We start from the raw sequence: 18088 nt of genomic DNA, 5'->3' as shown, positions 1-18088 counted from the left end.
GATGGTGCCGAACTGGCAGGTTGATCAATAGCCTGACCATTCAGTGGATTCACATTACCATAATCCTTGTTCCGAGTAGCTACCAAAACATCATATCTCGACTTTGAGGAGGAAAGCATCAAAACCGTGTTAGAGGAAGATGGGTCCCGAGCAACCATATGAGTCTCTTGATTAGGAAACGAGTCGGTCAACACTGCAAGAGAAGTGGAGGACTTAAGAAATTGATTCACTTCGGTGCAGTGAGGACAATCACGTGTAAAGTGTTCCTCGTTGCAAATCAAGCAAGGATATTGAGGCTTTTGTTTCTCATCAAAAGACTGATTTGTTTGTTTATCTTGTGGAGAGGGTCTTTCTTTTTCTTACATTTTCCTTCCTTCTTGCTTCCAGGTTGCTGTTGAGAACTTGCCTTTATCAGATGAAACGACATTTCTCTCGGAAGTAGAGGTCGCAGGAGGATGGGATTGAGAGTTTTGAGTAGACGCGAGTGGAGCAATACCAGACGGTTTACTCGCCATCTACGAGCTAGCAGAACCAATAATGCCATCAACAGCATGAGATTCTTTACCGGGCGAAGAAGGAACAGTATTCGCAGGTCTCAGAGCATTTGGTATCTTATCATGATTCATAGAGCGTGCCGGATTGGGTATAAACCAGATCCAAATATTGCGCACAAGCAATTACTTTATCTTTAGTCAAGACTCCACCTTTGGCCACATCTTTTGTTATGGGTGCCAATAGAGATTTGGTAAACCATTCCACCAGCAATTGATCGAGAACATAAGTTTTGACCAACCGGCAACAACGCCTCCACTCATGAATGTGAGTGGAATCAGATTGTTTGATGTTGGTTAACAGTTCCGTTCCAATTTCGTATCTGATGGGCAACTGGAAGTGCATGGGGAAGGTTGTGGCTAAGGAGCTAAAATCATGGAATGAAGCTCTAGGTAACTCAATATACCATTTAGCAGCAGTACCTGTAAGTGTTCTTTGGAAAAGACGAAGTTGAATAGAATCATCATTAAGGGAGTTTGAAGAATAACATAGATGATACATCATGACATGCGTCGACAGGTCTTCTCCTGGATTCCCATTGAATTTAGGGATATTGGAAGGCAATTTGGTAGGAATAATCGGCCACCAAGGCGAATGAGTGATGGGGTTGTTGGTGAGCCGAGTCAAATCTGGCAACTCGAGAGTGGCCACAAAAGGCAACTACCGATTAAAGTCCAATGGAGGATGACCTGGATATGAAGGAATAGCCTGGGCAACAAGCACTTGCATTCCTGGATAAGGAGGGTTCTGGTAATAAGGAACCTGGGTACCAGAATAAGGAGGATTCTGATAACCAGAATACAAGTGACCTTGTTGACCAGCCCCAGGGTAACCATGAATTTGTTGGCCTTGAAAAGGCACCTGAGGAATACCCTGATAAGGTTTATACTATTGCCCGATGGGAGTTTGCATTGTCCCATGATAAAGAGGGTTCGATTGAGACTGTGCCATACCGTACACAGTCTATCCTACTGGAATTTGAGGAATACCTTGTGCAAGCGATTGAGATTGCAAAGGAACTTGTAAAGGCTGAGTAAGTGGGACCTGAGAGGTACCAGATACTGAAGGAACAAGTTGAGATGCGATCACAGCCTGTACAGGTTGAGTCACATGAGTTTGAGCTTATTGAGGTACAGATTGAGGAATAGGAACTTGAGATGAAGATGGCACAGGTTGGGAAGCAAACAATGAACCCAACATCAAACCAGGTTGAACGGGCAAAGTATGTTGTCAAACACTAGCAACCATCCCAAGATAAGGAGGACTATAATAAGGTTGGTTACCAATTTGAGGTATACCAACAACAGGTTGCCCCCTACCAAAGGGGGAGGGGATGATGGAAGCAACTGCCACCCATTTGGAGGGTACCCAACATAAGGATAGTTAGGTTGTTGAAGAGGACCTTGCCTACTAACATAAGGGCCAACCTGTTGTTCAACTATCGGTGTAGGAGGAGGAGAAGGAGCAAGTTGAGCAACACTCATAAGAGAAGCGCCAGATGGAATTCCCGAAGTGGAAGACATGGGGGATGTCCATAAACTGGAAGATGCACCAGAGAAGGTACCAGATAAGGACTGATAACCTGGTGGGACAGATGGGCCACCATACAGATGTGCCTTTGGTGATGTCGAAAACATAGATGTGGAAGCGACATTTGGTGTTTCAACCATAGTGGTAGACATAGGCTGGGAAGCCATATCGGTTCCAGTCATGGTCAATAATCCCAATGTAGATTGTCACGTGAAATTCGCGGGTGAGTCAAAAGAACCAGGCAAAGGAGTTTGTACAGGAGGTGGAGGAGGAAGAAGAGGATGGATTGGATAAAGGAAAAGTCCCTCCAAATGAGTAGAAGGACGAGGCTCTTCTTGTGGGATCTCCTCGATACTCACAAGTCCAAGTGGAAGCAGTTCACCATCAAGGCCGAGATATATGGTAGGCGGATCTGTCTGAGACAAAGGAAGAGAAGATGGAATACCTAAAGTAACAGGTAAAGATGACTGAGGCTCCTCAAGTTCAATGACCTCAAGAAATAAAGTTTTTGACTTAAGAAGGTCAGGTTCTATAACCTCAGGCAACAAAGTTTCAAGTAATTCAGTATCGATTGTGTCAGTTTCACCGACAAGAGTAGATGTAACCTCGGGTTCGGTACTCAAGGGGACAGATGATTCTAGTTGATCAGATTCAGGAGGAGGACCAAAAGTAGTTCCCGAGTTTCCCGATTTGGTAGTTTGCGTTCTTTTATGCTTCTGACGATGGCCAGGAGTAGCCTCTAGTGGAAGAGGAGGCTTATTTTGCATTCTACACGAACGACGAAGTGGGGGATCTTGTTGTTCCACGTTGGATAGTAAATTTTATTAACACAAAAAGAAATAAATCAAAAAGAGGGTAATCTAGGCATAAAGGATTACCAAGCAACCGTGAACTGCAATATACACCTTGGCAAACCAAGGACTTAACGTACAGTAGTCAATCTCCCCGAATGTTGTGTTCAATGTATCATGGACCATGGTATACAAGGCAGCAGACTCGGTTACCTATGGATGGATAGCAACCTATTGGGGACTCCCAAAATATACTCGACGGTACGTGGGAGTGCAGTCCATAGTAGTGTTGTCTAATGCGTAACCATTCGATGAGAGCGTTCCCATATACTTTGTGTGTGGAGCACCACCAATATACCCAAAGTATGTGGAGAACGATCCTATACACTCACATACGTGGAACGGGATTTCACCCCCGGGATGCAACACTGGCAAACAACGACAGCTCCTACGTTTAACGACGCTAGAACATGTCTCTAGCCTAGACCTCTATGTGTTTGTGTTAATGTTACAAATGCTCCTTAGGTTGATTCAGTAAATTTTAAGTTGATCTTGAATTAAGTTTCAGTTTTATGGCTCACCACGAATTCACCTAAATTCCCTAAAATGAAAATCTAGCATGAGGAATCTTTCTCTTCAATGAAAATCTAGCTAAGGAAGGGAAGAGACAAACAATATGCAGCAAACAAGATGCACAATGCAATTCCCTTTTCATGCAACTGTTCCTAAATCAATGTAGATGAAAAAAAGCCTAAATGCCAATGCAAGTTTTTTTCTTTTCACCACACTTAATTTTCGAAAATGAGGAAAACTAAGATGTAAAGTCTAATCACTGATTCAAATGCACTTTTCAGAATGAGGACTAGAACAACAATTCATCCAAGCGATCAATGATCAAACGAAACAAGTTTGCAAGCGACCTAATGATAAGAACAAAGAAAAATCGAAACCAATTCTTACCAAAGGCAATCACACACAAATGCAAACCAAATGGAGGCTTCAGAGAGACCACAAGACACTCAAGACTCAAGGAAGGTCAGTTGGAAGTAGGCTGATCAAAGCAACACTGAGCAAACAAGGCAAATTTTGTGCAAAAACAAGGATCAACGCAGGTGCAAAAGAGGCACCAGTGCTTTGCAACACAGGCACAGAGAGGGCCCAGGTGGGGTGCAACGCTCTGTCAACAGACCAAAGGGTGCGTTGGTCCTGGGAAAGAGGATTCCGACACAAAAATTGCAAACAAGACTCAATGAAATCACTTCCTAGGTATGTTCTTGGCTAGTTAAAGTAACAAAGGTCTATGAAAGAGGTAAAGCAAACACAATGGACAAAGAAACCACCGAGAAAATACATTGTTCCCCAGTATGGTCGCCAATTTGTTATGCAGTATTTACAATTATGGATAAAAGTATCTCCCCCAGGGTTTGGTGGCTAACCTAGAACAAAAAAAAGACAAAGGACCCAATGTTTTCCTTAAAGTAAGTAGATGAAGGGATGAAACCTACTTGGAATATGTCGTATGTTTCACTCCTTCTTTGGCTTGAATGCTCCAATCCTAGCTCCAACTACCAAAATTAGAACCTGCACAACCAGACAACACAAGCCAAGAAACTACGAGATCTATGTAGCATCATCTATCTACTTCATTCAACAGATCAACATGGTATTGAAATATATGAAATAATAACATCACATATAGGAAAACAAAGAACTCTTTGTATTGATATAAATGGAGTGAGTTACAACCATAAATAGGTGTTGATCTTGTAGAAGAGCTCCTCCAAGTTGTTGACTTGTCCTTCCTTTGTCACAAAGTGCACCTCCAATCACCCTAAATGCATGAAAGGATAACTCTCACAACATCAACATAAGGGTAGAATCACTCTCCAAAAGCCAACCCCTTGCATATGGAAGGCTGTAAATATATAGAGGAGTGAGGTAAGTTGGGAGTTCTTATCCTTTTACCAATCTTGGGATTGAGATCCACTCTTGATGGGAGGATGAGATCTAAGGATAAGGGATGGAAACTCCAAGGTAGGATAGGATAGGATCCGAATGTTTTATCTAAGGTAAATGGTTACAACAGATCCTGGAAGCTTCTGGAAATGGAGGCTTCGAGATTCTCTCTCCTTTTCCCAAATTTCTAGAACCAACGCAAGTGCAAAGGGGAGCAACCTATAGGTGATCAACGTAGGCCACAGTGGAGCAACCTGTAGGTGAACGCTGTCCAGCAAGAGGCCAGGGTGCGTTGGTCTTAAAACTGGCTCAGATGATGCAGTTTAGGGCAGAAACTCTGGGGAATGAGAGAGTCATGCATAGGGCTTTGTGCAATGATGATGTAAAGGGGGAATAGGATGTGAATGATCTAGTTCAGAGGTTGATTGATTAGATGAGACAAAATAGCCTATAACAGGTTCTTCCATGAACTGACTCAAAGTGTTAACAGCAAAGTTGATGTCTAGTCGAGTGTTGACCAAATACACCAACTAGCCAATCAACTGTCTGTATTGTCTGGAGTCTGCCAACTCTGAAACTAAATAATCAATCTTCTTCAGATTGGTCACCATGGGATTGGCCATTGACCTGCTATCCTCCATCTTGAATCTCTCCAGGATCTCTAGAGTGTACTTTCCCTATCCGAGGAAGATCTCGCCCAGTTGTTGCCAAATCTCAAGTCCCAGAAAGTAATGCATCGGCCCAATATCCTTCATCTCAAATTCTGACACTAGATCTGACTTTCAACCTGCAATCAGTCTCTCTGCACCTATAATAATGACATCATCCACATACAACATCAAAATGAGGGGCTCGAATCCAACCAAATAGAAGTATAGGTTGGGATCTGCCTCACTTTTGGTGAAGCCTATGCCCTGCAGATAATTGTCAATATTACCAAGCCCTGGGTGCCTATTTCAGTCCATATTGGGTTTTCTTAAGCCTACATACATGTGTCTCTCTATCGTGGACCTCAAACCCCTATGGTTGCTCAATGTAGACTTCTTCCTCAATGATGTCGTTGAGGAAAGAAGCCTTCACATCCATCTGGTGGATGTTATGTCCCACCTTAGAAGCTATCGAAAGAATTGCTCGAATAAAAGAGTATCTGACTACAGGACCAACAGTCTCCACGTAGTCTACTCCCTCTTTCTGAGGGAACCCACAAGCCACAAATCTAGCCTTATATTTCTCCACACTACCATATGTTGCATGCTTTACCTTGTGAAGCAACATGGAAGTCACAACTAACTTCCCCTTTGGTTACGGCACAATATCTCAGATATCATTCTTCATGATGGAGTTGTGCTCATCCACCATGGCATCTCTTTGCACTTGTTAATTGGCTGCTTCCTCAAGGCTGGAAGGCTCTAAGTCTATGATGTCGATAATCAAAGCCATGTACATAGAAAACTTTTGTGGAGGTCTACTGTCATTAAAAGTGACCCTGGGAGGCTCGACTTGTTCCCAAGCATCTTACAAGGTCTGCTCTGCCCACCTAGGCCTCCTCACTGATGTCGAAGAAGCTAACTACTCCTTCTGCACTGAAGGTTGGCTATCTCTACTACCAAAAGTCTCTGCTCTCGGCTCCTCCTTTGATTCCTCCTCCTAAGGCCCCTCTGCAATTGTTGGTAGGTTCTAAGATGTCCTAGATGCCAAGTTCTCGAACTTGACCTCTCGGCTCACCATTGTCTTTCATTGATCTATCATGAAGACTCTATAAGCCTTTGAATCCATGTTGTATCCCACTAGCATGCCCCTCTCACCTAAGGGCTACAAATTTTTCCTCTTTCTACAAGTATGTGGATGTAGACTGGACAACCAAATATCCTAAGATGTTCTATCTCTGGATTCTTACCTATGAATGCTTCCTACGGTGTCTTGTCCTCCAGAATCCAGTGTGGGCTCCTGTTCTACAAATACATAGTTGTGTTACATGCCTCGACCCACAAAAACATCAACAAACTCTGATCATGGATCATGAACTTCACCGCACTAATGATAGACCATTTCTTCCTCTCTGCAATCCCATTTTGTCTTCTCCCTCTTAATCCGTGCCTCCTTGCAAGAATCAGTGAACTCATTAGAGATGTATTCACGCCCTTTGTCTATCCTCAATATCTTGATCTTCCTTCTTGTCATGTTCTCCACCTGAGTTTTGAAAGCTCTGAAATCACTGAAGACCTTACCAAGGGTCTTCATGAAGTAAATCCGAGTCTTCCTGGAGAAGTCGTCAATGAAGGTCACATAGTAAGATGCCTCCTTTACTGAAGACACTGACATAAGCCCTGCTAAATCAAAATGGATCACATCCAAAATGCCTTTTGACTGAGTCTTGCTGCTATGGAAAGATACCTTGACATTCTTGCTAAGTGCACACCCTTTGCACACCCCCTACCAATACAGACGTAAGTTTGGAAGCCCAGTGAGCATCAGTCCCAATAATGGTAGAGTTTTGTGATGGAGATGCCCCATCCTCTTATGTCAAAGCTCTCACTAGTGTGCACTAGTGCTTGACAAGGCTAACCCTAAAGGCTATATAAGTTCCCCTCCCGAACTCCAATCCTCACTGCAGTCTCTGGACTAGCTCCCTCTGGGCAGATGAACACTTGCTCCCTCCAAAATTTAACCCCATAACCTTCGTCCTCCATCACTAAGATGGACAAAAGGATCTTCTTTAGGCCAAGTACATAGAGTACCTCTTGCACATCAAAGGACCCTCCTAACTCAAGCTAAAATTGAATTGTCCCCTGTCCCCTCACTGCATACTTGGCATCATCGCCAAGCTCAATATGGATCCCTGAGTCATCCTCTGCAAAACTACTGAATAGCTCTCTAGCCTTTGTTATGTGGCAGGAGGTGCCATTGTCCAAGTACCAATTGATTCTAGCAATATTGATGGTAGACAGGAAACAACGAGTGAAAAATCACTCTCGAACTTGGAAGCAAGCTCACTCAATTATGTCTTTATTGTCACTACAACTTTCTACGACTTCCCCTTGCCCTTCTTTCTTTGTGGACATTGAGAAGCAAAGTGGCCATTCTTATGGAAAATATAACATTTGATCTTTTGCTTGTATCGCTCTTCTACCTGGACTGTTGTCCCTCTCCCTGATTGTCACTTCTTGATGGAACCTTTCCCTTTGGTCTTCTTCGTCTTGCTAACCAGGGCTAAGTTTGTTGAGAAATTTAGGGGAAGCAACATAGGACGATTTCTCTTTCCTTGATAACTGTTTGTGGTGTATTTTTAACTTCACTTAATTAGCTTCTTCTTTTACTTGATTATTGTTAGTGTTTTCTTCATCAAACAACTACCAAACCATAAAGAACAATAAGACAAAGGACACAAGATATAGGTGATCAGCAGGGGCCAAAACCTCTTCAATCTGAGAGGAAAACCCACAAGAATTCTTCTTCTTATAGAATCTTCAATTGACGAATTCCAAGACCTAGAAACTTGACCAAAAACCCCTCCAAGACCAAGTCAAATCAATCCTTTGATCAACTCTCCTTTCACAAAGTTAATGCTGGTCAAACTTGCTGCGACACTCATGTTTTCATCTTCTTCACAAATCTTCGGCCTCCATTACAGGTCTGTAATTTTCGGCCTACCTGAAATCTTCTGCAATTCTACACGTGTGGACAAATGAGGACAAATCAGCAAGTCTTCTCATCCTAGCTTAGGATTGCTCTTCTTCCTTGTCACTTTGACATAGAAAAACTAACCCTAGACACCTTGTTTCTGCCTTCTTAGGATGACTGTAACTTTGATCCTCGTTGCAGCAGAGAATAGCCCTAAAAATCTCGCACGTGTCGAATGTATAGCCCAGAAATAGTCTTTCTAACCTTCGGTTTCCTTCTCCTTAGATACTTGCTTCTTCTACTAGATATGCTTGAGCTTCTTTCTTCTAAATCAAACTTCATTGATGTGCTTACAAATGAGGTCGAGCTCTTCTATATATAGGCTTCCAGTCATTGCTTATGGGTTGACTTGTCACTTGATAAGGAAGACTCGAAGTTTGCACATGTGACAAGGTCTTGGAGGGTCTTTGACTCTATTTGAATCAAATAAAAAAATTTCCTTACAATAAGTAACATGCCCAAGAGGGGTCTTTCATACATGACAATGACTCATAAGCCCTAGAAGCTCTCAATGGGAGCTTGACCTATAAAATAAATTCCTCTTGAGCATGAAACCCATGCCTCAAGAACAACAATAATAAATTTATTTTTCTCATTACATCAAATACATAAAATCATGATTACATGTGTCATTATGAAGACCAAACCTAGTTACATATTTCAACAAAGTTTTCATTAGTTGCTCCTCCTCCCTGCTTGTTAGTCTTGGACTCTTTATGAGTCTCCTCTTGGATGCAGTCATCCCAAAGTCTCTCCTAGTTGGGAAGATGTTACCCAACACAGATGCCCATGATGAATGGTTTCCAAGCCTTGGTGAACCCATTCAGAGCAACATTCACTAGCTCTGCATGCAATACAGCTTCTCCAATAGCTGCAAGTTGGTCACGGATCTATGTTGTCCTCATAAGGTGTAACTGGTCACATTGTCGGAGGGGTTCATTTTGCACTTTCTAAGGTTAGTTTTGTGAATCATTTTCCTACCCATGTTATTGTTTTAAAAAAGCAATACCAGGGCATCAAACAACTCCTGAGATCTAGTTTTTTTTTGCAACATCCTAAATCAGATGATCCTTAATAGCTTCAAAGATCACCCTCTATGCCTTTATGTCCTTTTTATCCCACGCTACCTGCATTGCAGGGTCTACTACTACTAGTGTCCGCATGCTCCCCGAGGTTTGTGTTGGAGCCTGGAGGAGTGTTGGTCACAACTTCCCACAAGTCTTTCTCCTTCAAGATCACTGAGATTCTTGCCATTGAGAGCAAGAAACTCAAAACTCCATCAAGTTGATCCTCAACCTTCACACTAGTTATTAACATGGTTTTCTTGAGCTTTATCTCTCAAGCTCATTGAAGTAACCTTAAAAAAAATAGATCTATTTCTCTCTTTGAGCAATTGCTCTGATACCATGCTAAATTATCCTAAAACTAGCTATCTAGCAAACATATCAGATCTAGTTATTGTTGATATTATTAACTCTTGCATGCAACGGAAAGCGAAAAAAGTAGTCACACATAGTGCACAATTATTTATGCTCTTCTAAATCAATTCATCACTTAAAATTATCTTCATAACTTACAAGAGATCCGTTACAGGGAAGATGGCTTTGAGAAATTAATCAAACAAACAACAAATCTGAAAATATTAGTCTACACAAAAAATCGAGGCAACCGACCCTCCAATCCATACGACAGCACAAAATCCATACAGACGATTGTATGACCTACTCTGTTGGGTTGTATGGCTGCTCTTTTCCTTCTTGTTGACTTGCCACCTATCATTGATGCAAACTTGTTGCCTTCTCCTTGCTGAACTACTGTTGAAATCCTCACCAATGGCTGAAAATCAGATCTTTGATGTTCTCCTTCACTCATGTGTCTTCTGAAATGAATGTTCTCTATGTGTGTTTGTCTTTTGCCCTCTCTTTCTTATAACTTTGACATGAGCCAAAAACCTAATCTTCAATAGTGAAAACCTAACCGTGAGATCAATGGCTCTCTTTTAATTAAATCATTAAGTGACCCACCTTAGTCACTTTATTAATTAAAAGCAGTGTTGCGAAAATCGCGATAATATTGAAAAATTACGGTTTTTTAAAATGGCGATATTATCACCCGATTATTACGTCAATTTTTTTCGCAAAATATCGCGAAAAAATCGCAATTCTAACTGATTTTATCGTGGGGGCGGCAAACAGTGGGTTTTATAAGCCAAAAAACGAATTCTTTTTTTCATTTGTACAGACAGCGGCAGCGGCGTGGATTGGGAGTGACCTAGGAGAAAAACCTTGGTGGATTGGGAGCTGAGGAGGAGAAAAACCCTGGTGGATTGAGAGCTGAGGAGGAGAGGATCAAATTTCTCCGGCAAACAGTGGTTTCCAGGTATGGGCACCAAATTTGGCCATTTTGTTTTGGTTTTTTTCTTTTTTTTGCATGGGTTTCTATAACCCATTGTTTATCAAATATTTTTGAGTTGATTTGATGGTTTTTTTTCATTTTTGTTGCATAGAGTGGAGAGAGTTCATTTTGGATTGAGTTGAGGTTTTTTGTTTGTTAAATAATCAAAAATTCAATGTGTTGTGCCATGTTACTCATGTATGTAATTTTTTTTAATTTTTGTAACTTGCAATTCTTATTGTGCCATAGGTTCATCGTTCAACTTCAAAGTTCAAACTTCATCTTACATTAAAACTCAAGAGTCAAGAGTTCAACCAAGTTACAAACATGCCAAGGAAATTGGACCCTCTGTGGGAATTTGGTGAACCTGATGGAGGGTTTGATAGAATAAACTTGAGTTGCAAGTTGTGTGGGCATCATATGTCAGGGGGGGTTTATAGATTGAAGTATCACCTTGCACAAATCCTTGGATTTGATGTAGGGCCTTGCACAAATACAAATCCGGAAATCATCCGAAGAGCCATGAGATCATTGGAAGAATTAGAGCACGAGAGAGAGGCCAAAGCAGAAATGAAGAAGCAACTAGCAAAGAGGGTGTTAGGCTCAGGTGAACATGGAAGTGGCACTAGTTCTACTTCAGCATCAATATCTACAACCAACCTGGTAGCTGCCTCATCATTTTTTGTTCCTAGAACCACGCCTGGTTCACAACCATCTATCACTTCAATGTTTAAAAAAACTGAGAAAGAACAAGCTGACAAGTTGTTGGCCAAATTTCTCCTTTGGAGTGATATTCCTTTCAGTGTTGCAAGGAATAATCCATTTTTCCAGCCTGTTGTTGATGCTATTGCAACTGTTGGCCCAGGGTACAAAATCCCTTCTTATGATGACTTTAGAGGCCGGATTCTTCAAAATGAAAAGGTTGACTGCACCAAAAGATTGGAGGAGTTTAGGGCATCATGGGCACAAATAGGATGCACTGTGATGTCAGATGGTTGGACCGACCAAAAGGGGAGAACCCTTATAAACTTCTTGGTTAGTTGTCCCAAGGGGACAATGTTTATGAAATCTGTTGATGCATCTTCACATATCAAAGATGCAAAAACTTTATGTGATTTGCTGGATGTGTTTATTTTGGAGGTGGGTGCAGAACATGTTGTCTAAGTCATAACGGACAATGCTGCAAATTATGTTGTTGTTGGCAGGATGCTTATGGAGAGGCATCCTACTTTATTTTGGACACCTTGTGTTGCACATTGTATTGATTTGATGTTGGAGGACATAGGAAAAATTTCCTTTGTCAAAGATATTGTTGATTCATCAAAAAGCATTACAAAATTTATATATAATCATACATCTGTGTTTAGATTGATGAGATTGGTGCGCCCCGCCATTACACAGTTTGCCACCAGTTTCATATCTCTTCAATCCCTCTTGAATTCTATGTGGGATGTGAAGAGAATGTTTCTTTCAGAGGAGTGGCGTGCTTTGACAATGAGCCGCAAACCAGAGAGAGAGGCCATATGCAGATTAGTTTCATACCAGGAAGACTTCTAGGCGGGAGTGCAAGAGGTGTGCACCGTTACTGAACCTTTGGTAAAGGTTCTTCGATTAGTTGATGGTGAGAAGCCCGCAATGGGCTATTCGTATGAGGCCATGGACAAGGCCAGAGAATCCATTCGGGCCTACTATGATGATAAGGAAAATGAGGAGTTTCAGAAACAACTCCTCCTATGGGAAGTGATTGATGAACGATGGAACAACACACTCCATCGTCCCATTCATGCTGCAGGGATCTACCTGAACCCCGCATTTTCTTACCCATGTGGGTTCGTATTTAATGCTGAAATCATGGATGGATTCTTAACCTGTGTTCAGATGATGGTGCGATCTCCAGCAGAACGTACAAAAATCTCCAAAGAAATGGAGACATACAGGATGGCAGGTGGCACATTTGGCTTTGAGATGGTTGTGACTGATAGGACGACTAAAATGCCAAGTATTTTTTAGTTTGTTTCAAATTTCATTGTCTCTTCAAGTTCATAACTTCATACTTTGCTTCAACTTTCAAATGTCATTTTTTTTCTTATGCTTATTTAAAATTTTATTTGTAATTTTGTTGTAGATGCATGGTGGAGAATGTATGGTGCCAGGGTACCCCATCTGCAAAAGCTTGCCATTCGAATCCTCAACCAAACATGTAGCTCCTCAGGATGCGAGCGCAACTGGAGTGTATTTGAAAAAATACACAACAAGAAGCGCAACAGGTTAAACTTAAAACTTAAAATATTGCAAATTTCCAATTAATTTTTTGAATTCATTAAACAATATTTTTTTTATAATTATTATTTCATGATCTTTGTACAGGTTTGAGTCCCGGTGACTTAATGACATGGTCTACATCTACTACAATCTTCGATTGTGGGTGAGGCAATTTGAGAGGATACCTGATATGGAGGCCATCTCATTGGATGGGATTGACACCACTGTTGCATGGAGGGTTGAGACCGAGAAGCCTCTCATGGAGTCTGCCAATGATTGGTTAGAGTAGGAGGTAGTTGAAGGCGTAGAGGGGGAGGAGGAGCAACAGGAGGAGGAAGTGACACCACCTACCCGGGCTACCCCTGCCACCAGTAGAGGACGTAGTCGACCTCCTGTAGCTCCTAGTTCTTTAGCTTCTAAAGCACAGCAGAGTCCACTACCAACTCCACCAGCATCTACATCTAGAGGGAAAGGGAAAGCTATTGCATTTTCTTGCAAGAGGGGCAAAGGAAATCAGTAGTATTAGACTTTAGTTATTTGGTTCATTTTATTGTATATGACATTATGACTCATGATATGAGATACATTATTATAATTTTTGTTGATATTTTGAGGCTAAGTTGGGACTCAGGAGTCAGGACTTACTATTCAGTGCATGATTCACTGTTATGTGTGATGTAGCACTAGAAATGATATTACACATCTTATTTATTAGTTCTTTTATCATATTTATGCGTCAATGTATTTATTTTATGTTGTAGATGCTTTAGATATTAAAAAAAATGAAAAAAATTAATATTTTTGTATTTTACGATTTTTTCCCAATTTTTCCGATTTTTTCTCTCGCCGATATTATCCCGATAACGATTACTGCAACATTGATTAAAAGTCACTTTAATAAAAAAGTGCTCACTTTATTAGTTAAGTAATAAAGTGAACTTCTAAAAAAGCATAGGATACCTTTAATGGTAATTTCTATAAGTAGACACCCTCATGGAAATACATGTTTGAGCTACAAACACTAACATAGGGCACACAACCTGGACAAAGCCCGGTAATAGACCACGGGACAAATTGCAAAGGGCCACAACAAGAAGGTTGAAAAGGACACAACATATGTACACAAAAACATGGGACAAGCCTGAAATAGTGAGGGGAACAGGCACACATGCATACACAAGGTTGCACAAAGTGGGAGCGTGAGTGTTTTTGAGAACGGGAGTGTTGGAAGCATCATTTTCCAAAAATCCTCAAAAGTGAAGCGTCCCACATGCATCTATTGTGCGTGTGTATTGCACTTATATTGAAAAGAAAACATCCAGAATACCAAATTAATTGCAAAATATGTGAAAACATGTATATTACATAAATCAAGATAGAAATGGCATCCACAGTACACTAATGATTAATTATTCGAGCATCAACCATCTAGATTCTCGCAATTACAAACAAACATCAATTTTTAAGCATATAATAGAAAGTAGACCACTAAATCATCGAAATAGTTTATCTAACAACTATCAACATGACCAAATAGTAATGTTTATAAAATAGGCCATCTACACACTGAAGTAGGAAGACTGAAAAGTCCAAACTCAAAACACTAATCTATCATCTATGAAAAATAAAGTACTGAATCTATCTGCTATTCTCTCCTCCTTGTGCCATCACGATGGGAAGCATGCCAGAACCATATGCTGGACCACGGATTGCATGGCATATCTACAGCAGCCCCACACAAAGCGAGGTTCCAGCCTCCATACCAGGGGGGATGATCCCTGCAACCCTGTGCATACAAGAGTCCAGAATAGACCAGGGACAGTCCCAAAACAGTACTTGAGAAGCACACATCCTGAGGCCATGACCAGGCCATGAAAGTCGTAAATGCACATGATTTAGTGCTGGAATACCTCATGGGAACACAATAAATAGAGGCTGTAACTGTAATGTGCCAAGGGAATTTTTTCCCTTAGGGTTTTGTTCTTGTCTAGGGTTTTGGACAAATCATGAAAGGAATATATTAATATATCATTATAGCAGTGCACATTCATCCACAAATATAACAGTAGGTATCCTTCTATATAATGTACTAATGGTATAAAAGATATTCGGCAGCCATATATATCTTCAACAAACCACTATAAGTCAGGAGTAACTGTCCGTTGAACAGTAGACCAATAATCCACCAATATAATTCTAACTGTAATCTCAATATTCAATAGATCAACACAACAATGACAATATCCCTCCCAATCTATAAACAAAGATAATCAATGAATGTGCAAACAGCTGATTCTATAGACAAGACCTATTCAACGATGATTATCACATTCACAGTTTCACCATTTCCAACATCTCATAAAGATCTTTTGACTTACAAACTGTAGCAGACCGTGCTGCCAATCTCTACTGCTAATCAACCCTCGTTATTTCCTTAGCTCTCTGCTGTCAGCTAATCTGCAACCCTGGCTCCTGTGTGGACTTCCCTGACCTGCTTGACGCCTTGAGTCAGCTCGCTGTAAACTCACATCCAGCTACAGGCAGCCTACTAATCCATGCCACAGATTGCTTCCCTTCTCGCTCAACCCTTGCTTGCTTTAACAGATTATTCGTAGCTACAGTAGGGCCAATTCCAGCCCGAATTGACCTCAGAAAGTGTTCTGTTGCCACAGTAAGATCCTTCCCTATCCTCGCTGGCTTAGAAGACTATTCGCTGCCTGAAGAAGGTCAATCAACTGCTTTAGAACAATTATGTTCAGCTCTTGTTGCAATCCGCTGAGGTTTCCAGCCCTGACTCGGCCTCAAGAGGGAGTCTTGCTGCCTTAGACGGAATTGCCTTCAACTCGTGCTACCTCACAAGTATCGTTCACTGTCACAGATGAAACCCTTGGAAGGATCCGTTGTGCACAGATGAAGCCTTAGAGGGGGAATGCAGCCAAATATATGCCCTAGAGGAGTTATGTTGCCCTCACAAAATACTTCAGACTGCTTGTTGGCTTAGAGTTAAGCCACAGAATGTGTCCCAAACCCAATTCTCTCACAGAAATCTCTTGACTTGCCACAAACCAGATAAAGAGCCTCAGAAATTATGCCGAGATACTTTAGAGAAGAAGAGGGGAATTGGCTAGGTTGGATCATCACCACCGAAACTAAACAAAAGAGGAGTCTTAAAACCCTCAGAACCTCAGCTCACAAACAGAAATATCCAATCCACAATCAATCTTCTTCTATACTTCATCATCCTTCATGTCCCCATGTCACAAACAGAAATATCCAATATATTTCAGTAGACCTAGTCACCCACTTGAGGCGTCTTTTTTATTTTGTGGGCGGACAACTCAAGCTCTCATTTGTCATGTCTCATTATATCAATTCATAGTGATTGATTCTTTAGCCTACAAACACCATATTTTGTGTTTCTCTTGTTCATGGGTTCATCTTATATTCTGAATAGAATGTGCTTATGGTTCATACTGATTCAGGGTTTGTTGATGGTTCCATTTGATCCTTCTCTCTTGTCATCTCAACAAAAATGGCAAAAGAGTAACGGCCAGAGAAACGTGGCTAGAGGATTTTTGGGATAAGAAATCTGAAATCACGTCCCCATGTATATTATACATATAATTGATTAATAATGTACTGTGAAGTGTTATGTTTTTTTGTGAAAAAAAAAATAATAATAATGTGTTGCAAAGTGTCCAGACGGGAACAAGATTGAAACCGGGTATGGAAAAAGAAACAGGCCTCCTGGTCAGGTTTCTAGCAACATAATAGAGATGGTAATATGAAGCCATGCAAATATTTCAATTTACCTACCAAACGGAAGCGGCTCTTAGTATCTGCTGTGATACTCAGTAAACTCTACTCCAATAACACTCTATTATAAACGTAAAAATCATTCAAAATAAGAAAACTTTTTATCAGGTCTGTTAGGTTGTCGTCTAGCTGCAAGTAGGAGTACTTGTGATAACGATGACCTGAGATCAAATCCTGGCCTGCAAGCTCTGCTAGGGAAAAAAAAAAATCAGAGACCAGGTGAAAGTCTTGGAAACATTAACAGCTTGCTGATGTGGCGAATTAAGTGTAAAGCAACTCTGATCTCGGGCATCAATGCTCAACTGTCCGTGTTAAAAAATATATATATATAAAAGAATGCTTTGCCATATTTTAAAGGCATTTCTCCTCTTTACTTTTATTGTTTCACAGTGTTCTACTGAGTTGAACTTGGATATCACTATTAAACAGCCTTCGTATTTTCACAAGAAAAAGCTTCAAGCCGAAGCATATTTATCTAGTTTCATATAGATTGAATGTGGTTTTCATGCTTTCTCAACCTATATTCAGCTTAGAGATCCAAGCATTAACTATCGCAGGTGTATCGGAAACTTTAACGATATAAAATAACAGGTGGTGAGATGGGAATGTTACTGCGTAAGAAGAATTCGAGGCTTCCATGGCTGTTTCAATTCAACTCCTCTTTTCCGAAATCCCTGGTATGATTCAGTCTCAGAGTAGAGTTCAGTGCAAAGGGAAGCAAGCACCCCGACAGCGATAATAATACCGTGTGAGTGGCCGTGTAATATCATTAAGGGGTTTTTAGCGTGTAATATTATTGAAAGTTTTTTTCGGACGAAAAAAACTTTCATTTTTCATTAATCAAATGAGAAATTGCATATGAAATTACATATCGCTTTATAGACGGCATAAGGCATAAACCAAAGAGAAGTAGGCAAATCATTGAACCAGATCAACATCAGACCAAAGAACTAGAGAGGAGATCATTAAGAACCAACATTGGTAGCACCAGAAAAAGACAGACAAGGCCAAGACAGAGGAGAAAAGATAGATCAGACTAAGAAACAAAGGCATCCCCAAAAGAAACAAAACAGAGGATCAGAAAGTGAAGGAGCCAGCTTCCTATA

At 40.8% G+C, this 18088-nt stretch overlaps 1 protein-coding gene across 3 annotated transcripts in view; it reads right to left on the bottom strand.

Moving 5' to 3' along the window:
• The window catches only part of LOC149146090 (SET domain-containing protein), a 318457-nt gene extending 300707 nt beyond the window's left edge, over positions 1-17750 (bottom strand). For all 3 annotated transcript variants that reach the window (XR_016264222.1, XM_089447463.1, XM_089447464.1), the window contains exon 1: positions 17595-17750. Coding sequence is in view for 2 of the 3 variants with exons in the window: in XM_089447463.1 (XP_089303589.1) it covers positions 17595-17621 (27 nt within the window). In the remaining variant the exon portion in view is untranslated. The remainder of the gene's footprint in view (positions 1-17594) is intronic.
• Between the last annotated feature and the right edge of the window lie 338 nt (positions 17751-18088).

This window comes from Pinus tabuliformis, chromosome X (assembly GCF_031772625.1).
Source record: "Pinus tabuliformis cultivar Carrire ecotype Pingquan chromosome X, CPIR1, whole genome shotgun sequence".
NCBI classification, from domain to species: Eukaryota; Viridiplantae; Streptophyta; class Pinopsida; order Pinales; family Pinaceae; genus Pinus; species Pinus tabuliformis.
This window is presented reverse-complemented; position numbering and strand designations above follow the sequence as displayed.